The 26348-nt window shown below is 45.4% G+C and overlaps 2 protein-coding genes across 3 annotated transcripts in view; one reads left to right on the top strand and one right to left on the bottom strand.

The window, feature by feature from the left end:
- Positions 1-275: 275 nt before the first annotated feature.
- rhof (ras homolog family member F) lies at positions 276-5958 on the bottom strand. Its single transcript, XM_080017809.1, has 6 exons — positions 5438-5958; positions 3001-5346; positions 2590-2677; positions 1523-1632; positions 1002-1136; positions 276-809 (listed from the first exon to the last, which is right to left on the bottom strand). Exons 2-6 carry the CDS (start codon positions 3133-3135, stop codon positions 645-647), a joined length of 633 nt encoding a protein of 210 aa, XP_079873935.1. The 5' UTR covers positions 3136-5346; positions 5438-5958; the 3' UTR covers positions 276-644.
- Positions 5959-9760: 3802 nt separating this feature from the next.
- Positions 9761-26348, top strand: part of setd1ba (SET domain containing 1B, histone lysine methyltransferase a) — a 19214-nt gene continuing 2626 nt past the window's right edge. The window contains exons 1-17 of one of the 2 annotated variants that reach the window (XM_080017462.1): positions 9761-10018; positions 10285-10436; positions 10705-10803; positions 11244-11514; positions 12437-12558; positions 13103-14209; positions 15324-16070; positions 16665-16838; positions 16930-17023; positions 20061-20269; positions 20448-20529; positions 20636-21013; positions 21189-22484; positions 23810-23976; positions 24388-24513; positions 24621-24740; positions 25385-25522. In XM_080017462.1, coding sequence (XP_079873588.1) covers positions 9958-10018; positions 10285-10436; positions 10705-10803; positions 11244-11514; positions 12437-12558; positions 13103-14209; positions 15324-16070; positions 16665-16838; positions 16930-17023; positions 20061-20269; positions 20448-20529; positions 20636-21013; positions 21189-22484; positions 23810-23976; positions 24388-24513; positions 24621-24740; positions 25385-25522 — 5343 coding nt within the window. In that variant the 5' untranslated portion in view covers positions 9761-9957. Of the gene's footprint in view, positions 10019-10284; positions 10437-10704; positions 10804-11243; positions 11515-12436; positions 12559-13102; positions 14210-15323; positions 16071-16664; positions 16839-16929; positions 17024-20060; positions 20270-20447; positions 20530-20632; positions 21014-21188; positions 22485-23809; positions 23977-24387; positions 24514-24620; positions 24741-25384; positions 25523-26348 lie in introns of both variants that reach the window. The other variant, XM_080017461.1, reaches the window with a different exon arrangement.

Raw genomic sequence — 26348 nt, 5'->3', positions numbered from 1 at the left:
TTTTTTGTGTTTGGATTCTGGAACCTTTTGTCCACTGGCTTTTGACAAAATGTCACTGGATGTCAGAAATGTCGTTCAAAGAAGTAAAATTTAAAATTATGTTACTATGTTTTTATTTCATACAATTCTTTTGCAGGTTAATTCAGTGTGAATAACATCGAACCATATCTGGTAATAATTATAGAGGGGGTTAAATTGCACTTACTCTAATTCCTCCACTCAGCCATATCCTGTGCAACAGTATTGGACATGACAATATTAAAGATGGTCTCAACACAAAAAAATAAACACAGAACCCATTGTAGAAATATATTTTAATAAAATAATTATACTAATAATAATAATAATTTTAAAAAACTGGAACAATAATAAGTCTCATGCTGCCTAAGGTCCACTGTCGGATACAAAGTCCAGTTCCGAGTCCAGTGGTTTTGTCCCTTGAGTCCACGGGCTTCAGAACAGTGACACAGCAAGGAATATCAATATCAGTCTGGAACATTTGTCATATGGACGTCATTCAAGCATATCTGCGAGGCAGCCAGGGGGATTTGCGGTCCCCCCGCTCCCAATGAAACCACCGGGGTCATCGGTGGCGGTTGGCCATAACCCGAGAGAAACCACAGACCTCGGACACCGCGTCCCCTTCACATAACGGCACAAATCCTCTTCCTCTTCCTCTTCCTCGCTTTACGGGCGGCCTCCAGCGCCTTTTTTGTGGCTTCTTTAAAAATATATTCCACGTTTTCCTGATACTTGGCAGAACACTCCAGATATAATTCGGCATTGTTTTGCCGTCGCGTCTCCTCACCCTGCGGACCAAGAGAGCAAATCACATGAATCCCACCGGCTGGAAAATGTACCCCAACGTCAATAATGAAGTCACAATTCAAATAAAGGTGCGTGCACGTGGGTGTTGGGGCGCCGCTCGTTTTTGGGCTTTTGCTTCGCTCCCTCAAACGAAGCAAAAGCGCAAATAAAGTATTTTTTTGCATGTGGAATACCTGTGTGTAAGTAATGGGAGCCTGATTCATGGCTTTGAGCTTCCGCATGCGCTCCTTGTCCTTCCTCAGGTCCGTCTTGCAGCCGATCAGGATGACCGGGATGTCCTGGCAGAAGTGCTTCACCTCTGGGAACCACTGGATGAGAGGGCCGAGCAATTACGGGTCTCATCGTACGCCCAATTTGTTGTCTACGTTTGACTGGGCTTCTCTTCCCGTGCGTACCCGAATCCGATGTGCCCGAATCAACGATTCAAAATGCTTGTGTTGAATTTTTCAAGTCTTCTATGTTATATACAGTATGATGTCTTTAAAGGCACCATCATATCAAATGAAATAAAAACACTACGAATGTAAAACGAGGCAAAAAAAAAAGTGAGTACATTTGCTCTTCTGATACATGTTTCGTGCACAGAATTGGGTTTTCGACGTGCATTCTCACCGTGACGTCTCAGTTCCACTCTGTTGAATTGTTATTTCGTGCCACGGAACACGTTATGAGGTCTCCGCGTAGATGTATTTACCTTGATCAGGACATTTTCAAAACTGGTGGGGTTGGTGACGTCGTAACAGACCAAAATGAGGTCGGCTTTCTGGTACGACAGCGGCCTTAACCGATCATAGTCGTCCTGCCCTAAAAGATGGAGCCACAAGAGACGTACGCCGTTGACAAATTGTAATGAAACGGCCCAATGTACAAAGAAACGTGCACTTCCGCTTTTGAAACAACAGCACTGTCGAGCACTGTCAAACACACCGGGTAGATGGTGAAAACCACATCCTGCCGTCAGCTTCCTATTTTGCAGAAATAAGGTCTGCTGCACAAATACAGAGATAAGCTTCAAACTTAACATGGAGCAATGATACGAGATTTCCAAAACTGTGCAATAACTCACAAGGCTTTATGTTGTAAGACTACGATGTGTTTTTTCACAGATCCAGCTCGGCCAAGGTCAATGAATCAAAATAAATCTTGCAATGGGGCAATAAATAAATAAAGGTTTAACCACAAAAGGTGAATTCATTTCAAATGTTCCCCTTTTGGTTTGCGGGAGCGTACAAAATGTGACGAAAGTCGGGGCCTTCAAAAGTAACCCCTCAGAATGCGCACGGTGGCTTTGACCACTGCAGGCCTGGATTGTTAAAACGTGCTCTTTCCTCGGCCACAGCCGCTTGCAGCCGCAGGAGGAGTCACGTTAAAAATTACTATAAATGAACGCGCAACCACGATTTGGTTGATTGACGTCGTGGACATACATCCAATCTCGAAGGATGATCAATATTTTTCAATTACATTCTGTGACGTGATTGTTTTGCATTTATCATTCTTTTTTATTTATGTATTTATTTATTCATTTGTTTTCGGACATATAGATTTACGTCTTATTGGAATTGAACAACGTTGATGAATTTGGCTATTTAATGACACCCGACCAAGCAAATGACAGTTGAATTCCCATAAAACCATCAATAACCCATAACCCCACCCACACCACCCACATACACGCACACACACATACACAGATCCTGCTGTAGGAGACATAGAACTTGTAAATGAGCTTCTGGTGATGATTTCTCATGATAACCTTACCGGCAGTGTCATACAGGTTGAGCTTGATGTCTTTTCCTCCGTGGGTGATAGTGGTGACATATTTCTCAAACACAGAAGGGGCATACTTCTGATTTGTTGTTTTGGTTTTTTTTGTTGTTTTTTTTTAAAGGAAAGCAGAAATAGGTCAACGGGGAACATTTTTCATCCAACAAAATATTTAGTCCCTATTCTTTGTACAGTAACATCAATTTTGTCATGACAACTACATAGACGAGTTGAAGATTGTTTTATATTAACATGTAAATTGTAGACAGAAAAAAATATATACAGTATATTGCATTAACATTTATATCTGCCCTTAACATACCCACAGAAAAATAAACGTATGTGGTATATTTAATAATTTATATTAAAAAAAAAAAAGTCATTTGACATTTAAGTCCCTCTTACCTCTGGAAAGTCGCCTTCGGCATAAACCATTAGAAGAGACGTTTTTCCACAGCCTCCATCTCCAACCACAACAATTTTAAGCTCTTCGCACTTTTTCACCGTACCATTACTAGACACCACATTGTTTTGTGTCATGTCTCCACTGAGCCAAAGAAGAAATTTCGAACCGGAGTCTTTTTTGAAGTTACTTGTTCCACAATATGGCGCAAAACATGGCGAAAAGCCTGATGAGTCAAAAAGGAAATGTGCCGATGACTTGGGCCGTCAAGCCAAGCCTTCTCGGGAAGACAAGTGTCATTTTACCAGGTACCTCTGCACACCACTTCCTGTTCCTGTCGTGCTCTGAGTGAGTCCCTTTGACCTCACACACTGCACTTGTGTTCCCTTATCGGTGTTTTAACTGAAGGCGTTGCTGTTTGCAAACCTCGCTCGCACACCAAGGCCCAAGAGCCGCTTCCCCCTCTATTGCATGCTTGCCTCTTTTAAACCTGGGCGGAGACTTGCACAGGGAGTGTGTGTGTGTGTGTGTGTGTGCGTGCCCAACTTCCACCGCACCATCAGAATCAATTTGCATGAACACATTTCTCCCACACTGCCACATTTTTTGTCTTTCTTTAATTTGTTCGAAGAAGTATAAACGCAGCGCCCGGTGCTGTTCCGCTCGTGATATAAAGACGTGGTGTTTCTCTGACCTTCTGCGTCGGGGCAATCGCTCCATTTTTTGTAGGCTTGACATTTCATAAGCGGCATTTGAGGGGTTAATAATGGGGTGTAATTTTAGAATCTCTTGCTTTGGGGGGGTTGGTTTTTTTTTTTTGGTTTTTTTTTCCCTTCCTCTCTGTCCTTCGTTGCCATTTACAGCTACAATAACATCTAAAATAAAATACTGATATGCAGCACCGGCTACAAAGATCAGGACCTGTGACGTCTGGTTTTGCTCGGCAGAGTCTGGGATGTCAAGATTACATCTAGTTTATTTGTGGCTTTAAATACTTGGAAATAATCAACTATTCCTCCTTCATATTGGTGGTGATTATATGATAATACACACTGTGCATCTGAGCGGTGGGTGGACATTCTGGATATGGAGAGAAAGACGCAGCTGTAATGGAGATGAAATGAAGGAATATCTGACGTCTTTTGCTTTTTGTTGGGAGCACACCGACAACCTGTCCACCCGGATGTGACAAATCATGATGGAAATTAAAGAAATGAATTTATTTAATTTGAAAGGAAGACATGCTCGTGCTCAAACTAGTCTCTGCTCCGTTTGGACTATTGTAAACAGCATTCTGACCAAGCTCTTGAAATTAGATTATATCACCATGTCATCTATTAGTATAACTCAAAATGCTGTTTGAGGGGAAAATCTGATCGTTAGTAGCCTTGCAAACCATTGTTATTATTTAGTTTGTTTTGTATGGTTTTCTACGACATGCTAAAAGAAGTGGGTTGTTTTAAACAGGCTAAGAAATGTAATTAACTTGGACAGCCGTCGTTAAACACCAAAACCGTATTCTAAAACAACAACCACAATATACCAATTATTTCGAAATTGCTTTATTAAGAATTAATTACGAAAAAAGGACAAAAAAACAAACAAACAAAAAAAACACCACACAGATTAGTGAACATAACTCAAGCATTCTGACACTCGACATGCAAATGTTTTCTACTGCAAAACCAGGTGAAGGAGAAACAAAACAAAAACAACAACATAGTATTAATATGAATGTCCTGTGAAACAACGAGGTCCGCGTTGGTACTTGCGTGATATATTAAAATAAAAAAATAAAAAATAAAAAAAGCCCAGTCCGTGTTGGAGACGCTCCACACGCTTGTTTAGAATTTAAAAAAAACCCAAAAAACAGGAAAAACGACAACGACGATGATAATAATAATAATAATAATAATAAACGCGGCTTTTGGTCGGACGCCGTCGGGGAGAGGGTGGGGACGGACACCGGACCGCGCCTGGTGGGAACCACCGTGACGCGGTGTAGCGCGGTCCGCCCGCGTTTTATGAAGAGACGCCAACGTCTCCAAATGGAGGATGAGTGGGAATCCGACAGAGTTTTAACAAGAAGAGATAAAACACGGGGGGGGGGGGGGGGATTAATATGGCGCATATTTTATGTTCAAACTAACTGTGTCCTAACAGAGGGACATATGACATCACATAGCTCTCTTAACGTCATGGTTGTCATCCACTTCGGGTCGGGTTCTATTTATGTCAAAACAACAAAATCATAGGAAGCCCGGTCAGCGTGCTTCGGAGAGCGAAGAGGAACCGGTTCGCCGATCCCATTCCAGCGCGCCCCGCCCCGCCCGGGAGACCGCAAAGGCCTAAAAACCAAACCCGTTAAAAGAATATAAATTAATAATAATAATAATAATAATAATAATTTTAAAAAAGGATCCGTAACGTCGAGTTTACCTGCCGGGGGAGGTGGGGGACGTCGAGTTTGACGCCGCGTAATTATTTCACTTTTTTTTTTTTTTTTTTTTTTTTGAAACGTGTCTGTTTTGGTGTATTCCAAACGGAGCGCGTGACCTGGGAGGGCGGAAAAGGAGCGCGCGCGCGCCGTGGCGGACGGGGAGTGGGGGGCAGGGCGGGAAGAAGAAAACAAAAACAACAACAACAACAACAACAACAACAACCACCACGGGCCTCCGCCGTCGACTCCACAACGGGGAGGAAAACCACAACTCGACAAATCACACAATAAAGACTTAGTATGTTATGCATATCTTGCCTCCCCGCCCAGCACAACAACGCGCAGCTCCCCCGCCAGGCACATCCCCTGCGTTGTGAATGAGGAAATAACGTCACCTACGCTGCGATAGAGCAGGTGGTGGCTAAGATGGCGGCGGCGGCGTGCGCGACATCGCTGTCGTCTTACCGTCACTGGCACTAATTACGAAACCGACGGAAACAACAGACATAGTCCGGTGAAGTGACGCCTTGGCCCGGGGAGGAGGAGGGGGAGGTTGTTGGGAGGGTCGGCGGAACGGGGGTGGGGTGGATGGGTTGGAGGGGAAGAACCCCCCCCCCCCCCCAAAAAAAAAAGTGAACCAGTGCGTGGCAGCGCCCCTCCTCCCTCTACCTCTACCGCCATTTAAAATCACACGAACAACCCAACGGACAGAGAGCGCGGCTCGCTACCTCCCCGTGGCCGCTACGTCTTCCCCTTAAAAACGTGTTTCTTTCGAGCGCTCCGGCAGCCGCCATTGTGTGTCGAAGGTTCACGCAAGAGAGAGAGAGAGATAGAGGGAGCGGCGGGCGCGGGGACGAGCGCCCCCCCCCTCCCGAAATCCCGGGTAAAGCGGCGGCGTTGCCTCGGAAACTGCTCCCCGATGACCTTATAAGGCGCCGTGGGTGCAGCCGGCCGCGGGCGGATCGCTGCCGAGACCGGTCTGGGCCGGCTGCAACCGGACTGAAATGACGCGCCATGTTGGTTGCCGCTCTGCATTCTGGCTTTTAGTCGCTCGGGGGGGTTTATCTGTACGCACACAATAGAAGTTGTAATAATAATAGTAATAATAATAATAATAATGGCTGTTATTAATGCTGAAGCACGGCGCCGCTACTTGGGTGGGTGGGGGGGGGGGTGCATCCCTTTCTTTCGCCCCCCCCCCCCCCTCTCTCCCTCTCTCCCCTCCCCCCTGTGTTATTTGAGAAAAAGGCTAAGGAGTGCCTGGGACGCGGCGGAGCCTCACCCACTTATGGCGCAGCAACATTTTACAGCACACCGCTCCCCTTTGTCTGTGAAGAAGCCATTTTGGGGGGGGGGGGGGGGGGGGGAGAACAAGAGAAACGCAGGCAAACCCATTGAACAACAACAGGAAAAAAAAAAATCATTATAAAATGCAGACTAGACGTCAAAAAAAAAAAAAGGTCTGCGTCGACAGAGGGGAGGGCAGAGAGACGTACAAGATGTTTCTCTCCATCACAGGGTGTTCATGCTCGATTAAGAACCTCTAATGGATTACATGTTTTGAATACCAACTGTAAGTTCATAATTACTATACCAATAAATATATATATATATATTCCAGCTGCTATGTTTGAGAGAGAAAAAAATCACCATTTAATCACGTTTTTCCACCTTTGTATACATATTTACACTTGGAAAAAGTAAATGAAACAGCACAAAATCCATTACCTTTAATACAACCTTTCCATTGTAGCTTTTTGGTTTTTTTTTGTTTTGTTTTTTTGCAGGTCTGTTTTAATGTCTTCAAATGGACGAGGTCAGCATTTGACTGCAGTCCCGTCTTCGAGAAAAGAGGAAGAAAACGTTTGCATGGTGCCCCCACAGATGATGCTTGAGGATGTTCAGAAGAGGCAGTGCCTAATCTTTACAGAGACGCTTTAAAGGAACTAGTTTCTCTCCCCACCCCCCCACCACCAGCACCACCACCCCTTTGCTAATGGATATGTTCCTTTTCAGGAGACGTATTCCCACCCTTTCTCTCTAAATGCCACTATAAGAGGATCCGAAGATGGAATTGAACGAATTCCTTCTGCCCCCGCAGCACGTGGGTCCGTTTACTCCAATCCCCCAAAATGCAAAGGTAAATATCTCTCGTCAATTTCAGCTCCATCTATTTCCTCTAGTATTTCACTGAGGGAGGAGGGCCCCCCGCCACCCCCTGGTTGTGTGGTGGTGGCGGCGGCCCCCCCCCCCCGACGTGTGGGTCTCCACTTCTCCAGAAAAAAAACAACAAAAAAAATACCTAAAAAAAAAAAAAAATACAACAACGGGACGTGCCCTTGAGGGAGGGCCGGGGGCCGACCGCTCACCCGCACGGCCGGCGTTGTGAACGCCGAGCGGAAGGTCAGCGCTTGAAAAACACCACCGGCGCTACCTCCACACTCAAGCCACCGTCACACGCCAGAGGAACGTTCAAAACTTACGGTCGCACACGAGACATTACCGCCGGGAGGAAGGGGGGGGGCACACGACTCGACTCGAGGGTTATGAAGGGTTAGTCGACAAGGGTGGGGTGTTATGGATCGGCGGCCGTTGCTCAGAAATCCAAACCGAAAGTAGTTTTTTTTTTTTTTTTTTTGCAAAAGGCCACAACGTCGCCCGTGGCCTGCTGCCGTCTGCCATCCCAGCAGCCGTGGTGAACAGCCACACAGTAGGACTTGAACACCGGCATGCCAGTTGAAGAGTTGACTGCCCGAGACCACTACTCCCTAAAAGGATCGATTCAATGGCAGCCCGGTGAATTATAGTACAGACAATACTTTTAATAACAACAACAACCGCATGCCCATTGTTACACTTAGCAGAGTTATTCAAGCTGGTAATTTTTGTAAAAGAGTTGAACTTACTTTCCTAATCATATCCTATAGGCCTTTTAAAGTGCAATGCCACCACACGTTTTTTTTTTTTTTGGTTATTTTTCCCACTGGGTTTTTTTACTCTAATCAACTCATCCAAGCCTGTAAAAGCTGTTTATTTACGTTTTTGTTTTTTTTTGTTTTTTACTTTTAGAAACATAAATCACTAGTGTGTGGGTGTGCCGTGACCTAGTTAAAGTAAAGATGGATTCCAAGCAGAAGGAAAAAAAGGTTCAAAACGTCAAAGGGATTACATCCGGTATTATATCTTCCTTCTTCTCAATCCTTTAAAAGGAGGAATCATAGTTTTATCATAGTCCATAAGAGATGAGGAAATCAAGTATAAGATCCCTTTTTGGAACAAAGGAAACCCATATAGGCCATTGAGTCCTGTTTCAGGAAAATGGCTGCCGAGAGCGCTCGGCCCCCTCTCTCTGCTCTCTGTTGAAGGATTCCTGAGCCGTGCCTCTAATAGCGGACTGCCGGGACGGCGCTGCGCTCTGATTGGCCCGCCGAGCTGCTGCTGTTAACCAGCCAATTGCCCGAGCACTGCAAAATACCATGCAACGACAACCCCCTCCATTCCTTTGGATATCCCCAACTACAAACATAAACTGGTTTAAAAAAAAACCCCAATAAAAATAAAAGAAAAGGGGGGAAAAACGTTTAAATAGTGACGTAAAAAATCGTTACAATGGGATTGAGAGGGGGGGGGGAAACGCACGTATGTATAACGCTCCGAGTCGAGATCCACCGAGCAAAAAAAAAAATAATCAGTGACATATATATATATATTTAACGCCCACACTAGACGTTTTGTGTTCCATATCTTTAGATTAAAATAAATAAACAAAAGCACTTTGCCGTTTGAAAATAATAAATAATAATAATAATAGGCTGGAGGGGGGGGCAGACGTTTCCCATGCGTCCGTCTTCACCCCTCGTAACGGATACTGGATATGTTGATCACCCTTTCGCCCCGCAGATACAGTTCTAGATTTAGTAATCAATGCACGCTGCACGGATGCACACGCGGGCTTATCGCACTACTTTTGTCGGAACCGGCTTAGAAAATAGCACACCACCCCCCCCCCCCCGTGCCTCGCTTGTTTGCCGTTTGGGTAAACGCAATCGGCAGATTCGACGCGTGCAACTACATTTGAGAGTCGCGTTAAAAAAAAAAAAACCCCAAAAGAATAATAATAACACGACGCGAAAATTACCGTCGCCGTCTCAGCTTTTTTTTTTTTTTAGTGGGGCGGGGGGTTCGTCCGTTGCTCGAGACGCGGCGTGAAACCGCGCGCGGCCGCGTGAAATAACAGCCGAACTTTGTAACGAAAGTGCGCCTCGCGCGGGAGGTGGGTCGCTCGGCGGTGTATTGTGGGAGAGACAGCAGCCACAGACCGGAGGCACACAATATGTGCTGGCTCTAAAAGGAGGCAGTATTCCTCAAGCTAAACCATGTAATGTAAGCGGCGAAGGGAGACGCGATTTTGTTTTTTTGTTTAAACAAACAAACAAACCAACAACAACAACAAAAAAAAAACACCCAACAACAAAAAAAAAAAAAAAAAAAACAAGCCAAACATTTGTTCGGACAAAACATGTCCAAGCCGGGCGAAAGGAACAGATTGAACGAGGACCATGGTAGAAAGCAGAGTTCAAGTAAGCTTGCGCTTTTTTTTTCTGTTCTCTCTCTCTCGGGGACTAGGGGGGGAGGCGGCGGCGGGCTCGGGTCCCGATGTATCCCGCCGCAGCTAGCTTAATTAATAACAACAACGCTGCACGCAAGTCGGGGGCGCCTCGCGTCTTGTTTTAACGGTGGATATATATATATATATATATTTTCTCTCCTCGTAGTCTGCCGCGGGTTAACCCCACGCTCACGGCTCGCCCTCTCTTAACGCCGCCACCAACGTTTCGTTTCCCAGGTCTGTCGAACGGCATGGACAGCCATCCCGTCTGCAGCTCGGCGGAGAAGCGGAGCCACCACTGGAGAAGTTACAAGTTGATTATTGACCCGGCGCTGAAGAAGGGACAGCACAAACTCTACCGCTACGATGGGCACACCTTCAGCATGCCCGTGAGTGGGTCCGGGGGGTCGCTTGCACCCGCGAACGCCGGAGGGATCGTTAGCCAGAAAGCCACCTCCATGATGCGGGGGAATAATGACGCGTGTTGTCGGGGTGACTGGACGCCACGGGCTTGCTGCGTCGTTCGGTTTTTTTTTTTTTTTGGTGGGGGGAAAAAACGTAGTAGTCGTTTTGTTTTTCTTCAGCTTGTGTGTGTGCTTTTGTTTTGTTGTTGTTTTGTAATGAATCTACAAGAACGCTGTCCCTCCCAACCCACAGAACTCCGGGATGCCACCGGTGGACACGGTCCGAGACCCGAGGATCGGCCGCCTCTGGACTAAATACAAAGAGACGGACCTCCCCGTCCCGAAGTTCAAGGTGTCTAACAAACCGTCCCTCGCCCGGGACTGCAGCACGTGTGTCGAGAAAGTTTTTTTTTTTTTTTTTTTTTTTTTGGGACTGTCAAATGTGAAGTAGACACTCTGACACACCCCCCTCGCGGATCCCCGCGACGTGATTGTGAATGAACCGCCACTCGGCGTGGAATACTGCTCCGACGTATACAGATCGTTTTGTTTTGTTTTGATTGCTCTGTTTTGGTTGCCTTTTTAACCGAATAACATTTTATATTTAACACGTCGGATTGAATCCGCATGCTCAACTCCTCGCGCCGTGCTCAGCGCATGGTTGTAATGCTGTTCAGATAACTTTACACCTTCACCCATAACTATTATTATTATTAGTAGTAGTAGTATTAGTATTATTATTAGTAATATTATTATTTCATTGGTGACTGGTGATTGTTACCTTCTCTCCAGATCGACGACTGTTACATCGGCCGCGTGCCTCCCAAGGAGGTGACGTTCGCGAGGCTGAACGACAACATCAGAGAGGGTTTTCTCACCGACATGTGCAAGAAGTTCGGGGACATCGAGGAAGTGGAAATTCTGTACAATCCCACGAATAAGAAGCATTTGGGCATTGCTAAGGTCGTTTTTGAGAACGTCAAATCAGCCAAGGAGGCGGTGCAGAGTCTCCACAACACCTCTGCCATGGGCAACATTATCCACGTGGAGCTGGACCCGAAAGGTAAATAACAGCTGCCTTTGCTTCATTTTTATTTTATTTTTATTTTTAATACACATCTTAATGTGTTTAATGTATTCAATCCAAAGTAATGATGCACGTTATTCAAATGATGAGGACTGTGGTCACGCGTTTAAATTTACTGTGGTTACTTGGTAACGTTGGTTAATTGAATTCCATTCACAGCTAGCTGCTCCCCAGAGAAAGGAGCTTTGCCTGGTTTTCCTGTGGAGTAATAAACAAATACAGCGTGGGAATTTTCATTGTATCTTTCTCGATGTCTAGTACAACCTGATAGAATGTCACTATAAGCTTTTGACATTCCCTTCATGTCTGAATGTTGATTAAATAATTTATTTTTTCTACAGTAATAATTGAATATCCATCTGCCTTCCTTTGCACTTTTCCTTGTATAGCTTTGCTTTTTTGCAAAAAGTCAAATTGGAACATTAGATGACTTAACATTTCCTTTTGAACTTTACAATCAACTTTTTTTGCTGTAAGATTCATTGATCGTTTCTCTTAAAGAGATAGTCTTTCTTTAAAGAGTCCGGTAACTGTGACAGGGATTTTGTGTAAAATAACCAACAATGCTTTACATTAGTCTCACAATAACCTACAGACTGTACAACGTTCAGACTGCATTGCCTGAACTGATTACAGAAAATATTTAATTTACCATGATATGTCAGGAATACGGCTGGGACGCAAATTTTATGCAAACCATGTTCCAGATAAATCTTGATGGTTTTCAGTTTTCATTATTATAGCAGTGTTATTTTCTTGTCTGAGTAGTTACTTTAAACACACTTAGAAATTGTTATTTATTTATTTTATTTACAGTTTTACACCTTCGAAATGTATTTTACATATCTTGATCCCCTTTGCGTTAGATCCTGTCTGAGTAATTTGTTATTCCATTTAGGTGAGAATCGCCTTAGGTATTTCCAGCTTCTGATGAACGGCAGCTACACACCTTGGACGCTACCTGTTGGTGGAGAGGAGGCCAGAGAAGTCTCCCCTCGAAGTCTGGCTGAAGCTCTATTGGTAGGACTTACTAATGACATGCAAAACAAACTATAAATGACAAGTGGTTATCATTGTTTATTTTTGTTTCTTTGTGGATTTTCAAAAAGCCCTGTCAGTTAGCCCAAAAATTGTACCAGTTCTTCCTTAATAACAAATTTGACATTGTAAAAATGAATACCTTTTCGAATCTAAGATTAATCTATATTTATAATCTATGTTTTAATCCAGCAATTGTCAAAATATAATTGAAGGAAGAATGTTCGTTCGCCCCTTTCCCACTAAGAGAACATGTATTTTCAGCCATATACTCTTCCCTCTGCCCAGATTTTCGATTTTGATAAAACAGAACAATGTCTCACAGTTAAATGTCTCATGGATGTGCTTGACTATAGGATGTTTTCAAACTACCTTTTTAAGATTGCCAGTATACAGAGAATTTTCTGTTGCTGCTAATTTTTGGTTGAGCACAGTATGCTTTTTAGCCATTATTTGTTGCGGTTTTTTTTTGTCTATAATACCTCCCTGTTGAGGCTGACTCTCTAACCGAATTGTCTTTCTTCAGGCATGTGAGCCCATCCGCCGGCTTTCAGAGAACAGCGTGGCAGCTGTTGGAGGAACGGTGCCGTCCAACAGCACCACCACCCCTCTGTCCCTGGACACGGCTTACTCCAGCCTAAGGCAGGAGACGCCGCAGTCCCAGGGAACTCCTCACACCCCACGTCAAACGGGTACACCCTTTTCTCAAGACTCAAACTACTCGAGCAGACAGTCCACTCCGGCTTACCAGGCCGGCCGAGCTGAGAGCTCCGGGAGCTACAAGTCCCGCAGGCACGACGGCAAGTTCCAAGATGCCTACAACCGCAGACCCGAGAGGCCGCAGTACCGTAGCACCACCTATCGCAGTACATCTTCTGAGCAAACGCCCTTCAAACAGCACCAGGTTACCCCACCCGAACCCCCATCCGCTGCCTCCTCCTTTAACTACACGCCGCCTCCCCCGGCAACGGCAAACTTTAAGTCTGCCTTTCCCTCCTACCAGGCCCCAATGCCCCCTGCATTCCCCCCCACAGAGCCATCCTTTCATCATCCTGCCCAGAGGGAGGGAGAGTACCTGAGACCTCCACAACCTCCTCTGGCAGCCGCGGCCACAGACTTCTTGCCAGTCAAGGACAGGCCAGAAACTCCACCTATTCCCGAGCCCCCACCGGAGCCTCTTCCCCAACCAACCACACCTCCACCTCAGACGCCGGAACACTGCCCTTCGCCCGGCACCCCCACAATTGATTCAGAGCGAAATAGCCTGGATTCCCGTATCGAGATGCTCCTTAAGGAGAAAAGGACAAAGTTGCTGCCATTTTTGGCGGAGCGTGACTCGGACACTGAAGTGCGAATGGAGGGAAGTCCCATTTCTTCCTCGTCCTCCCAGCTATCCCCGATCCCTCCATACACAGGTGGGTCACAAGGGGCGCCGCAAAACTCGCGCCCCTCCAGCACAGGCCTGGAAGACGTCAGTCCAACGCCACTGCCAGACTCTGACGACGAAGAGCCAATCCCTGGAACTGTTTCCCTGCCCAAGAGGGTCAGCTCTCCCGTCCCTGAGAATATGAACACGAATGAGCTCAAAGATGGTCATTTTGGAAACCACACGCCCACTGATAACATGGACACGGTAAGATGATGATGATAATATTTTTCAGCAATTAAGCACGCTGTCATTGAATAATTTCTACCATGTTAGAATTGTATTTATTTAGTCACACTGTATGACATGTTTTGCTCAAATAATTGTGACTTGGTCCAAGTGTTGTTGTCAAAAGCTAACAGCATAGAAGGCCAATGCTCACCTCCACCAAATATAGCCAGGATCATTTGATGTCTACCCCTGCTCTTGCTCTTGTCTATACTGGTCTTGTTCTGTTGTTTACCTAATACAACGTGCACCTGTTGGTCGAACATGCTGGAAATTTTGGGTTGTTTAAAGCCATGTTTAGGGTTTTTTGTCTTTCAAGATGCAATTAGTTTACGTATTTCGTTAACAGGTGCTCTGTTGCTTGCTTGCTTGCAAAAAATGTTTTGGGATGAATACTCTTGTATGAGGGGTCTTTTTAAGCTTTTTGCATACCTGTGGATACCTTGTTTATAATAAACCCATTATAATGATTAGGATGATAATGATTACAGAAACATGCAAGAGTTGTGGTCCTACATATGGGACAAATCAACATATGCATTAAATTTGCTTTACCAGACTTTTTGCATTCTAATAGCAGTTGTCCTTTTTAACTAGGGAAAAAGGCTGTTCTGCTTTTGGGGGAATACAAAATATTCATTTCCTCTTTGTAACACTTGCAACATGCTAACTAGTAGGAAAACACAATCTGTCTGTTGGTCCCATTGTGCTACACACTTCCTGGTTTGGCTGAGCCTGACTGTCAGGATTGGCCACAGCGCTTTGTGTCTCATGTTTCACTTTATCACAAAGCAAACATTGCAAACTGGTGATTTGTGTGAAGAAGCCACTCCTATGCATAACTTTACCTGACTAGTTTAAATTTCTGTAACAGATCTGACATGCTGTAAAATATGCTGGACATATTCCAGATAGTAATGCTATTGCTAGAACTTTGTTTGGCCTCTGATGTAAGGGAAGTGAAGTATTTATAGGGCCTAAATATTATAAATAGTTTGATATGGAATACATTGACTAATTAACTTGTTTAGTACTTCATACAGTTCCTTTTTTAAGTCTTTAAATTGCTGAGATATTGTCATCTCTTATGTAGGTTCACCAGTCGTCTGGAGAGGACATGGAAATCTCTGAGGATGAGATGCCTGGCACGCCAACCAACAGCGGCGACTGTGCCAAGGGCATTGTTGTGAACTCTGCGGTATCCCCCATGCCTCAGACCATCTCCATCCCTCCTCTTGGCTTTCATCCTCTAGCACCCCAGCCTGGATTTGCTATTCCGCCTCATCACATGGCTCCTCACTCTGCTGTCCCAGGCACCCACCCTCACCTGGCTGGGCCTCCTGGAGTCCACCCCCACATGCTGTCACATATGAGTCCCTACCCTCATGGAATGATGCCGATGATGCAAATGGAGTTGATGACCTGCCTGCCGCAGTGGGGCAGTGTTCACATGTCTTTCCAGATGCAGACCCAGATGCTGAGCCGCATGGCTCAGACCAGAGGACCCTATCCTTATCCCCATTACATGGGCGGTGGTGCATCGGTGCCATTTGGGGGACCATATGCACCCATTTCTATGGGTGCTACACCTGCTGGTAGTTCAGGGGCACCAGGGCAACCTTGGCCTCATCCCAGCATGCCAAAGTTCAACCCTGCTGTTCCTCCCCCTGGATATGAGGCAAAAAAAGACCCACATAAAGCGACAGTGGATGGTGTTCTGCTGGTTATTGTCAAAGAGCTGAAGGCCATTATGAAAAGGGACCTTAATCGCAAAATGGTGGAGGTGGTGGCTTTTAGGGCCTTTGATGATTGGTGGGACAAGAAGGAACGATCAGCCAAGGTTAGTTCTCCATTTAACTTCACCGGTGCAGCTTATGACGTGTTGGGGGCATTTTAAGGAGTAATTATCACCATTTCAAATCATTTAACCCTACTGTCTGGGAAAACACAGAAATATAGTCCATGTTTTTGAAAGGTTTTGATAACCCAGTACTAGTTAAGTGGTGTAAACCACAGGTATATTTTTATTATTATTAATAAGAAGTGGTATAGATCAGTGGCTGTAAATGTGGGGTCCTTCAAGGGGGGCCTGGATAACAACCCTAGTTAACAACCTGGCAGTGATACATAATGACAGCTGTAAATACTAGGATTGTAATATTTCATTTCTTTCCTTCATTTGATTATTTCAATATAGTTTTTCAGATGGTGTAAGTCCATTTTCTCAGGCTTTTAAAATTGCGCTACTGTAGTTATTTTCAGCTCACAGGGTATGCTGTCACTAAAACCTGCCAAAATGTGAGGTCTCTGAGATGATGTGCAGATTCGTGTTGACTGTAGCGTACAAGTTTAATTGTATGCTACAGTTAAGTTTAGCGTACAAGACACTTAATGCCAAGACAACCGAGTTGCATTATTTATCATGTTTCTTCAGGCATCCTCAACTCCGGTGAAGGCTGGGGAAGGGAAGGAAGATGAAAGACCCAAACCCAAAGAGACCATGGGTTCTAGTCTGCTGGAAAACTGGAACAAGGGTGAAGTGCTGGGTTACGAGGGCATGGGCCTTGGAATCGGTCTGCGAGGAGCCATTCGCTTGCCCTCCTTCAAGGTGAGACTGCAGATTCACTTGCATATTTTCAGAAAATTGGATCATGAAAGAATCCTCTTTGTTAATGGTACTGGGGGTTTTTCGTGCTTAGGTAAAAAGGAAAGACCCTCCTGACACCACGGCTGCAGGGGACAACAAGCGGGCCAGGCCTTCCACGCCTGTGGATGATGAGCTGGAGGATGAAGGTGCAGTCTTAACTTTTTTTTTATATGAAACAGCTGCCCTATGAAAAGCGGCTGTGAGATAGCAGTTGGTGATAATGCAGGGTTCTGGCTGACTTTTCCAGCGCCACCGCTTTTCTCAGTTGAGCCACTTTCCCATGTAAATCTACTGGCAAGGTGTCTGTGCCAGTGACAATGTTCTGGAAAAGTCGTTCTGGAAATTTCCCAACTCTCGAAGTAGTGTAATTTTCATCAAATTACCGGAACGGCTGTGAATGGAAGTATGTGGGAATGGAAGCAGTACATTTTCTGTAAAGTAGGGGTGGAGCTCAATCTCAATATATCACAAAAAGTGGGTTTTTACTAATATTTATTTTGTGTGAATATTTTTTTAATTAATTGTTATGGGGAGGAAAAGAAAAAAACATTCTGAAAAAATCAGGGTCGAAACCGTGGAGTCGGCTGCAAAGACGAGAAGCTGAAACACGTCCAGTCTCTACGGAGACAGTTTTTATAATCTTAAATTTTCTTCTTTTTCTTTTTAAAAGTGCCACTCAAGCCTTAGCCATGTCTTTAAGAGTTCAAGAGGTTTATTCGTCACATACATATACATACTTTCAAACATATATGCAGTGAAATGTAAGTTGGGGGTTGAGTTGGGGTTGCGGTGCGGGGACATCGGACGCGAGCGCCTGTCTTGCCCGCTGGCTGCACCGGAGTGCGGAGCCGGAGGGAGCGAGCGGACAGGGTAGCGGTAGAACGGGTGGAGAACGTTCGTTCTCCGGAGGCAGAGGGTGTAGGACAGCTTTAAAATGATCCCACTGATTTAATAACATCGTGTCCGGGGACCCGGGCTCTGTCCCCTCTCAGTCAGCGGAGGGAAGAGTGCGGCACGGAGACGGGGAGTGAAGCACTGGTCTAGAAACTAAACGGATTCTGTTGCCTTGTCTCGCGTGATATTAGACTCCTCTCGCGCAAAACATTTTGTGATGTATCCATAACAGTTGCCTATGTGGGGAACAGACGCCATACAGAACTTTTCCGTGAAGAAGGCCATGTAGGGAATGACTACCTACTGCCTTTGCCGGATATTTTTTATCCAGCAATGTTACGGATTCCATGTGGGAAAGGGGGTTTGGTCGCACCAGCACATGATTTGGTCACTTTTTTGCTCAGTTTTATTTTTGCTAATCTGTTGGTCTGCCTCATCGAGAATTCAACTGTTCCTGTTTTTAATAATATAGCAGAAACGCCCAAAAGAGGAGGAACGTTCCAGTGACAGTCACACAGTATCATAGCTCTACTTTTAGCAGATGCAGTAGTGAGGATCTTGATAAACTGGAAACAGAGAACAAGTTGTCTTGTGAAATTAATAATCTTTGTCATGAAAAAAAAAAAAAGGTAATGTAAAAACTATAACCATGTTTACAATGCATTACATTCATTTTTAGAGTTTTTTATGCTGCGTTCATTTAAATTCTGAAAATCCGCTCTCCTACTTAGAAAAGTGCAAAAGAATGATCATTTAAATTGGTAATGTTAGAATCTTTTGCCGGCACTATTCGTTTACAAAGACCATGAATGATTTCATTTATGTCCTTCGGCTTGCCAGTCGCGTCCGGTTTAAAACCAAAATAATCCCATATCGGGGCTTTGTATTCTTTTTGCAACGATCTCTTCCATGATTGCATTCGCTGAAAATCCTTGTTCCACCTGGGCAGCCCGCCCCGCCCTGCCCCACCCCGTACACCCACTGGCGCAAATATATTCGCAATCGCCGAATGTTGGTCTGGCGGTGGCCGGAAGGGAAATTTTGACATATCGCCCAGCACTACTACGTACACGCGCCCTGATGATGAAGGTGCAGGCAAGGAGGTCTCGGTCTCACCCTTACTAAAGGAGTTCAGTTAGGGTGAGACCGATAGAGCCAGTGAAGAAGGAAACATACAACCATAATGGCTAACGTAGTACCTGTGCCAAAGGGGCACCAAAACAGCATTGTTTCTCAAATGGGGGTACTCGTACCCCTAGGGGTTCTTAAAAAAAAATAAAAATAACATAAAAAAAAAAAAAAACCTTTTCATGCCCACACAGTACATAAGTTATGTTTATTGTCTTTTTTTCTGCCAGTGAAGGGGGCACTCTGAAAAAAGATCTTAGAGGGGGTACACGACTAAAAAAAAGGTTTAATGATCGTCATGCACTCGCACAAATGCGACCGTGTGAGGATTTAACTGACAGGGGAACACAGGAAAAACACAGCCAACAGAAAAACCTGAGTTGGTTCGGGTCAGATTGCGATGCGTGCTGTACTGTACCATGATGTGCAATGGAAAAGTACCATTTGAAACACTGTACCTTGTCGCTTTGTACTGGAACTGTTGGAGGGACAGTGAGTTATGAGAACATTTTTTATTTGTTGCATTTGGTCTTGAAAGACACCATTATAAGGACCTTTCACTATCGGCAGAGAAATTATTTTAAACTCCAGATTTAAGTTCAACAAAGGACACTATGCGCGTGCGTGCGTGTGGGTGTGTGTGCTCCAAGTGCGAGGCGGAGAATAAACAAACTTCTGGTCTGCCACTTAATATGTTCGTCTGGGAACTCGGATTTGAAGCGAAACAAGCCTACTTTGCATACGAATATGTGTAACGTGATACCCCTACAAGCTATGTCTTTTTAGTTTTTTTTTCTCAATTTGTTTACCCAAAGAATCCTGCAAACACTTTTATTTTATTTTTTATTTTAACTGATATAGGCAAATGTTAATTCCTTTGCTCAGACTGCACAAAAAGATGATGATGATGTTGGACATTACAACATCCAACGACTGTGACGAATACAAATGTAGATTCTATTGTTCTGATTGCATTAATACATTTCATGTATATGGTGGCGTGTTGGTTATACTGTGACACTCCTAAATTTAAATTATACGTAATTTCGCGATATGTATTGTATCGCCAAATTCTTGCTGATACACAGCCCAACTATGCTTACTTAATTTTGTGTTACGGAAGTGCTAAAAGATTCTTTTGCGATGCTTTAACTATTTCAGAGCGAGACAGAGACCCAGCTGAGCTTCCCTTGGAAGATTCCAAAATTGACGCCGATAGCGCATCAGCAAAGCGGCGGCACTCTCGACCCCTCGAACTGGACAGCGAGGGAGAGGAGGAAGTTGAAACATCGGAGAAGGAGGAGTCTTTATCAGATCGGGAGGAATTACTGGATGAAGCCACGGCCACTGGGAGGTTGTCATCGGGCAAGGTGAGCGAGAGAAACTTCTGCTAGTACCGACAAATTCTTACTAGCCCAGTAAATAGAATATAATGGCAGAGAAAATGACATCACTAATACTTAATACTTTTCCTCTAATGCGTAGAAGTTACCCAGACAAAACTAGTTGAGGTTTATTTCACACATATAACTAAAATATTTCTTATAGGAGAGTGCAGATGAAGAGGATGAAGATGATGCAGACTCGTCTATTGGGAGTGAGAGCGACTCCACCGATTCCTCTGATGACGGTAGGTGTTTTCACCGTCTCAGAAGATCATTTGTCCGAGAATATAAGTTTGCAGCAGCGCTTAATTTGGTCGCACGCCGTTTTCCTTCACCTGTCCCCGGCAGAAGTCGAAGCCTCTGCGTCCTCCGAGGCTGGCTCGGACTCCTCATCCGAGAGCGGAGACTCCTCTGACTACGAGTCAAACTCGGAGGAGGAGGAAGACGAGGACGACATGGCCGTAGATGTTGAGGATGAGGATAAAGAGGCTGAAGTCCAGACCTCTTCGACCTCGTCGTCGTCCTCGTCGTCCTCTTCCGATGAGGAAGAGGCGAAGGCGGAGACCAACCTGCTGAGCACCCCCGCCGGCCCCGTCCCAGAGGAGGAGCAGAGCCCCAGTGAGGAGGCAAAGAGCAAGTCTAAGCACAGAGCTCTGAGCCCCGTTGAAGAAGTGGCCGATCGTGGGCGGAGCGTTGTTGGGGACCTGAAACCACCATCACCTAAAAGAGGTGTGTGTGTGTGTGTGTGTGTGTGTGTGTGTGTGTGTGTGTGTGTGTGTGTGTGTGTGTGTGTGTGTGTGTGTGTGTGTGTGTGTGTGTGTGTGTGTGTGTCTTATCAGTAATTGTTTTATTGTCAATGTGTCTCTCCTCCCAATATATTTCTTTGACCCTGTTTGTCTTGCAGTTGAAGAGCCAGCGGTCAATCTAGACGGCGGCATTTCAAGACTAAAGTCTGCATCTCAGGAGCACGCCGGGAACCTCAGGCCGCCGACGCCGACGGGCTCCATGACAGAGAGCGACAGTGACGTACAAGGCAAGAGTCAAACCGAGAGCGAAGAAGTACCCTGCACACCCCGTAGAAGATCCTCGTCCCACTTAAAGCCCGACTCCCCCTCCCCAAAATCCCTCCCGGCTTCTGTTATGCACCTCCCTCTCCCGCCTAACCAAGCTGTAGAAGGCCCCTCCTCCTTACTACCACCCCCCGGCCCCCTACCTGACCTTCCCCAGTGGTCGAGGCTGCCTACGGATGAGGACGTCCCCCGCACTCCCGGCAGAGACCTTATAGACCGGGCTCGTGGTCTGGGCAAGTCCCAAAGTACGGAAGCTGTCCCCGTCACACCCGGTAGCGATGCACCGCTGACAGGAAGCAGCCTGTTGCTTAGCTCCCCCCACATTCCCGGTAGTCCCTTCTCGTATCCCGCCCAGTCTCCCGTCTTAAGCGCTGGAATCCCTCGCACCCCCGGCAGAGACCTTACTTTCACGCCTGTCTTTCCAGACCCCACGGCACTGTCGATCCACAGGAAGCCGTCTTCTGAGAGTCTGGATGACAGGCCGGTATTTAAGGAGCCTCCCATCACTGCCCCGGCCAGCCAGGCCCTGTCGGCTTCCGCTGAGGACTCATCCAGCCAGTCTGAAGACCTGCCCTCTGTCCCGACTGTAGACGCCCTCGTACCGCCTGACTCGGCCCCGAGCAAGAGGAAGCCCGGCCGCCCGAAAAGCAAAAAGACCCCGGTGGTTGTCCTGCCCAATGAGTCGTCTGAGCTCTCATCCCCCACCGCCCCTCTTCCTCCAGCCGCGCAACTGAGAGACCCATCTGTCGATGTAGTATCCAAGTCCGCCGACGTCTCCGGCCACCCCGGCCTGGACTTCCGGGAAGACGAGACGGAGGCCCGGCCGGTGTCCCCGGAGGACGCCTTCCAGTCATACGAGGAAGTCATGCCGGTGGCCGTGAAGCCTGCCAGGCGGACGCGGCGCTGCTGGGAGGAACTGCTGCTGGATAGCCTGTCCCCTGTCACGACGCCTCCCCGATCGTGGTTCGCCCCACGTTCTGACTTTGAGGAGGTGACCATCCTGTACGACATCTGGAACGAAGGCATCGACGAGGAGGACATCCGGCTGCTGCAGATAACGTATGACAAGATGCTCCAGCAGGATAACGGCAACGACTGGCTGAACGACACGCTATGGGTCAACCACCCTTATATCCTTTACTGCTGCCCATGCACGTGACCTTATTGTGCTTTCATAGTTGCTTCTGTTCACTTTTTAGTTAATTGTCGGTGCCCTCTGCTGGCAATAATGGGAACTGTTTAGCCCCACAGTCGTATTTACATTTCAGGTAGAGAAGCAGTTTAACCCTAGAATGCATAGGCAGACCTGCCAACCTGCACGCATTTTGTGTACCAACCACGCAGATCTTTGTCAAAATACGCAGGCACGAAATGCCAGCTGAAACTAGGCAAAAAATATATATTATTGTAATTTAATTACAGAAAACAATCAATCAATACAAAGGAATGACCAGTCGATCAGCGTCAGATATATCTGATTCTGTGCCGGTCAAATATACACGCCTGATACTGTGCTCATGTACTGTGCTCATATACTGTGCTTATGTACTGTACTCTTGTACAACGCAATGTAACGTAGTTGACGCTCAAAAAAAGAGTGTCAAAGAAAATGTTGGCTGTTGTTGGCTGTTTGGAGGTACTTGAGGAATAATTTATCGCCTGACAATATTCCAAAATTATGCAGACTGTGTACCTAGCGCTGTCACTGCAGTGGAGCGTCTGCTCTGGTTGTTTCTAGTGCATGAGCTCCTCTCGTGATGAAAGGTTTGACTTGTTTTTGAGACTCGGTTCTTGTCGAGTCGCTCGGTAAAACGAGTCGTTCAATTTGATTCGTTTGGTTTAATGCACGGTGAGGGGAGGAGGACGTCCAGTCACCCACAGTGAGAAGAGTCGGCCATTTATAATTATTCCTTTTTTTTTTGCAATGATTGCAGTTTTTGTTTTTTTTTGTGAATGGCAAGTACTATATACATGTAATAGAAAGTTGTATTTGCAGTTAAAGTGAAAGAGACTTTGATTTGAAGTTTGAACGGGACATTTCCATGTTAGTTATATGTTGTGTCCGGTTACAGGTTGAATTATACTGAAACTTGCTGACAGTCCCATATTCTATTTTATTGGAACTCAGTGACAGTTTCCTGTTCTATTATTGTTCCATAGTGAATAATGGACAATAGTAAACACGGGTCAGAATCAGCAATCTAACTATTGTAGTAACTGAAAATTGAAGCAGTAGTCTGTTTTTGCAGCTATCCTATCACGTGGGTGTGATCAAATCACACAATGTATTTTTCGTTGACGTACAGCACATACCCAATGAGACCAAATGATCGAATGGAAAAACTGATGAAGTAATTTAGCTGCAGGTTAGCTGGTCTTTAGCTTCAAAAGAGGATTTTATTTTTATTTTTTTAAGAAATCCACCCACTATGCTTTGGCCTTGACTCCCCTGCACCCACCAACATCCCGCGCGTGAAGCGAAAGAAGCGAGACGATGGCATGAGAGACCACGTGACAGGCTGTGCCCGCAGCGAGGGATACTACAAGATCGACAAGAAGGACAAGATCAAATACCTCCAGAGCACCCGGCTGCTCTCAGAGGAGCCTCCCGTTGACACCCAGGTGGGTCTGAAACGCAGTCGTATCCAGGACTTTAAATAGGAATGTACGGGTGTGGAAGAGGGTTATATTAGGGTTGGGATTTAGCAACTGAACAACTTGGATAAAAAAAATATGGAAAATGTGACTTACTCATCCTTTTAATAACTGTATCTTTTGAGACAACAACCCTGCAGGTTGAGTGGTGCCGGCACGATCATGACATTGGAGCCAGATAAATCATTGGGTTGACAATTGAATTGTCTTTTTATTTGTTCATTTTATGTCACTGGCATTGTATGAGCTTATATCAGTGTCTACCGATTACAGGGCACATTTTAGTTTTCGGGACATTTCATTGGCTTGAAATTGTCCTTAAATTTGAATGAGATATAACCGAGTCTTGGTTTAAAAACGAGTTGTCCTCCTCTACAGGGAATGAGTATCCCTGCACAAGTCCACGCCTCCACCAGAGCTGGCTCTGAGCGGCGGTCGGAGCAGCGGCGCCTGCTCTCTTCTTTCGCTTGCGACAGCGACCTCCTGAAGTTCAACCAACTCAAGGTAAACAAATCGGACACGGGCGACGAGCCAGCCCAATTCAGCCAAGTTCCATAACTAAAAAAACAAAACCCACATTTTGTTTTTTTGTTTTTTTATCCCCGGTCCAGTTCCGTAAGAAGAGAATTAGGTTCTGCAAGTCCCACATCCATGACTGGGGTCTGTTTGCTATGGAACCCATCGCCGCTGATGAAATGGTGATCGAGTACGTGGGCCAGAACATCAGACAGGTAATAGACCATTTAGTGTGTGTGTGTGTGTGTGTGTGTGTGTGTGTGTGTGTGTGTGTGTGTGTGTGTGTGTGTGTGTGTGTGTGTGTGTCATCAGTAATTGTTTTATTGTCAATGTGTTTGGTGTGTGGTATAGGTATGGTATAATATTGTAAACGTTTTTAGTCCATGTCAGGGGTCTGGCCACCGGCCTGTCGTACCCTCTGCAGGCTTTTTAAAGCTGGTCGTCTGAGGACCAGAGAGCTGCACATTGTTATAGTGGTGGATGAATTATGGTCTCAGCACCACCCATGGACAGAATGGGAGAACGCGGTTGTGGTTGTGTCCTTAATATGTTTGGGTGGAGAGTTACTTTGCCGTAATAACACCATACAGTAATAATACAACCATCAAAGTTCAGTTCAAGTGGCGTCCTTAATCATGTGCCTACATGTCAAGCCTAATAACCAGCATCTCAGTTTCATCAAGTTTAAGAACACTACAGACATTAAATTACATCCACCTTTTTTAATTTTGGAAAGGCTCCTCTAGAGCGCACACTTTCAGCTTTTTTTTATTTTTTATTATTATTATTATTTTTTTTTAAACATGCTTGTTTGTATACGTCCATATCTGACATCACTGTTCAAACCTCGGCGACCCAGGTGATTGCAGACATGCGGGAGAAGCGCTACGAGGAGGAGGGCATCGGCAGCAGCTACATGTTCCGCGTCGACCACGACACCATCATCGACGCCACCAAGTGCGGCAACTTCGCCCGTTTCATCAACCACAGCTGCAACGTAAGTCGACGCGTTGTGCCCTCACACCGGCGGGAAATTGTGTTTTAGCCCGCGCCTGATGAAACATCACGTTTATAATGTCATCCCTGGAAAATCTTTGGATAGTTTTTGGAAAACGCTTCTTAGTGAGAAACCTCCCTTAAAACGACCTCCAGGTGCCGCTGACAATCGGAATAACTCAAAGTTGATGAAATTTGCCGTATTTTTCTGTTTGTGAATTCCGTTTGAAAAGCATTTCTCTTGCTTTAACGTGGAATTAAAACAAATTACGGGAAAAATAAGTACCCTTTGAGAGAAATATTAGTAAAATTGAAGTTGTCAGCAGGACCAGGTACAAGAGATTATTTGTCACATACATAACCATACGGTCATACATATATGCAGGGAAATGTCATGACACCCAGTGATTACGCACAATAAGCTCTATAAGCTCTAATTACCTCACAGAGTGGAAGTCCTGGCTATTAAAACTATTAGAAGATATTAAAACTTGGTAAATGTCTTTAGAGAGTGTTTAGCATCTCAATGAAACAACATTTACACAGAAAACAAAAACATCACAAGAGTTTTCCAGTTAATCAGGTCCAGGAAAACTGGATCAGCAACTGGGCACGTGGCCTCTTCCAGGATACCATTTAAAGCCAGGTCTTTCACCGTAGCCTTTGAATGTGGCAAAACCCCAAAATAAGAGTCGGTTAAGACAGTATTGAAAATCTAAATCGGGGAAATGCTGACTAGTAAACAGGCTGATATTCAGTGTGACGCGGGCACGGTCCGTTTGAGTTCCTCAGCATCCATTGTCTGATCGCTGATGATATCCAGCGCT

This window comes from Zeus faber (assembly GCF_960531495.2).
Source record: "Zeus faber genome assembly, chromosome: 17".
Classification (NCBI taxonomy): Eukaryota; Metazoa; Chordata; class Actinopteri; order Zeiformes; family Zeidae; genus Zeus; species Zeus faber.
Note: the sequence above shows the minus strand (reverse complement) of the source record. Positions and strands in the feature narration are given on the sequence as shown.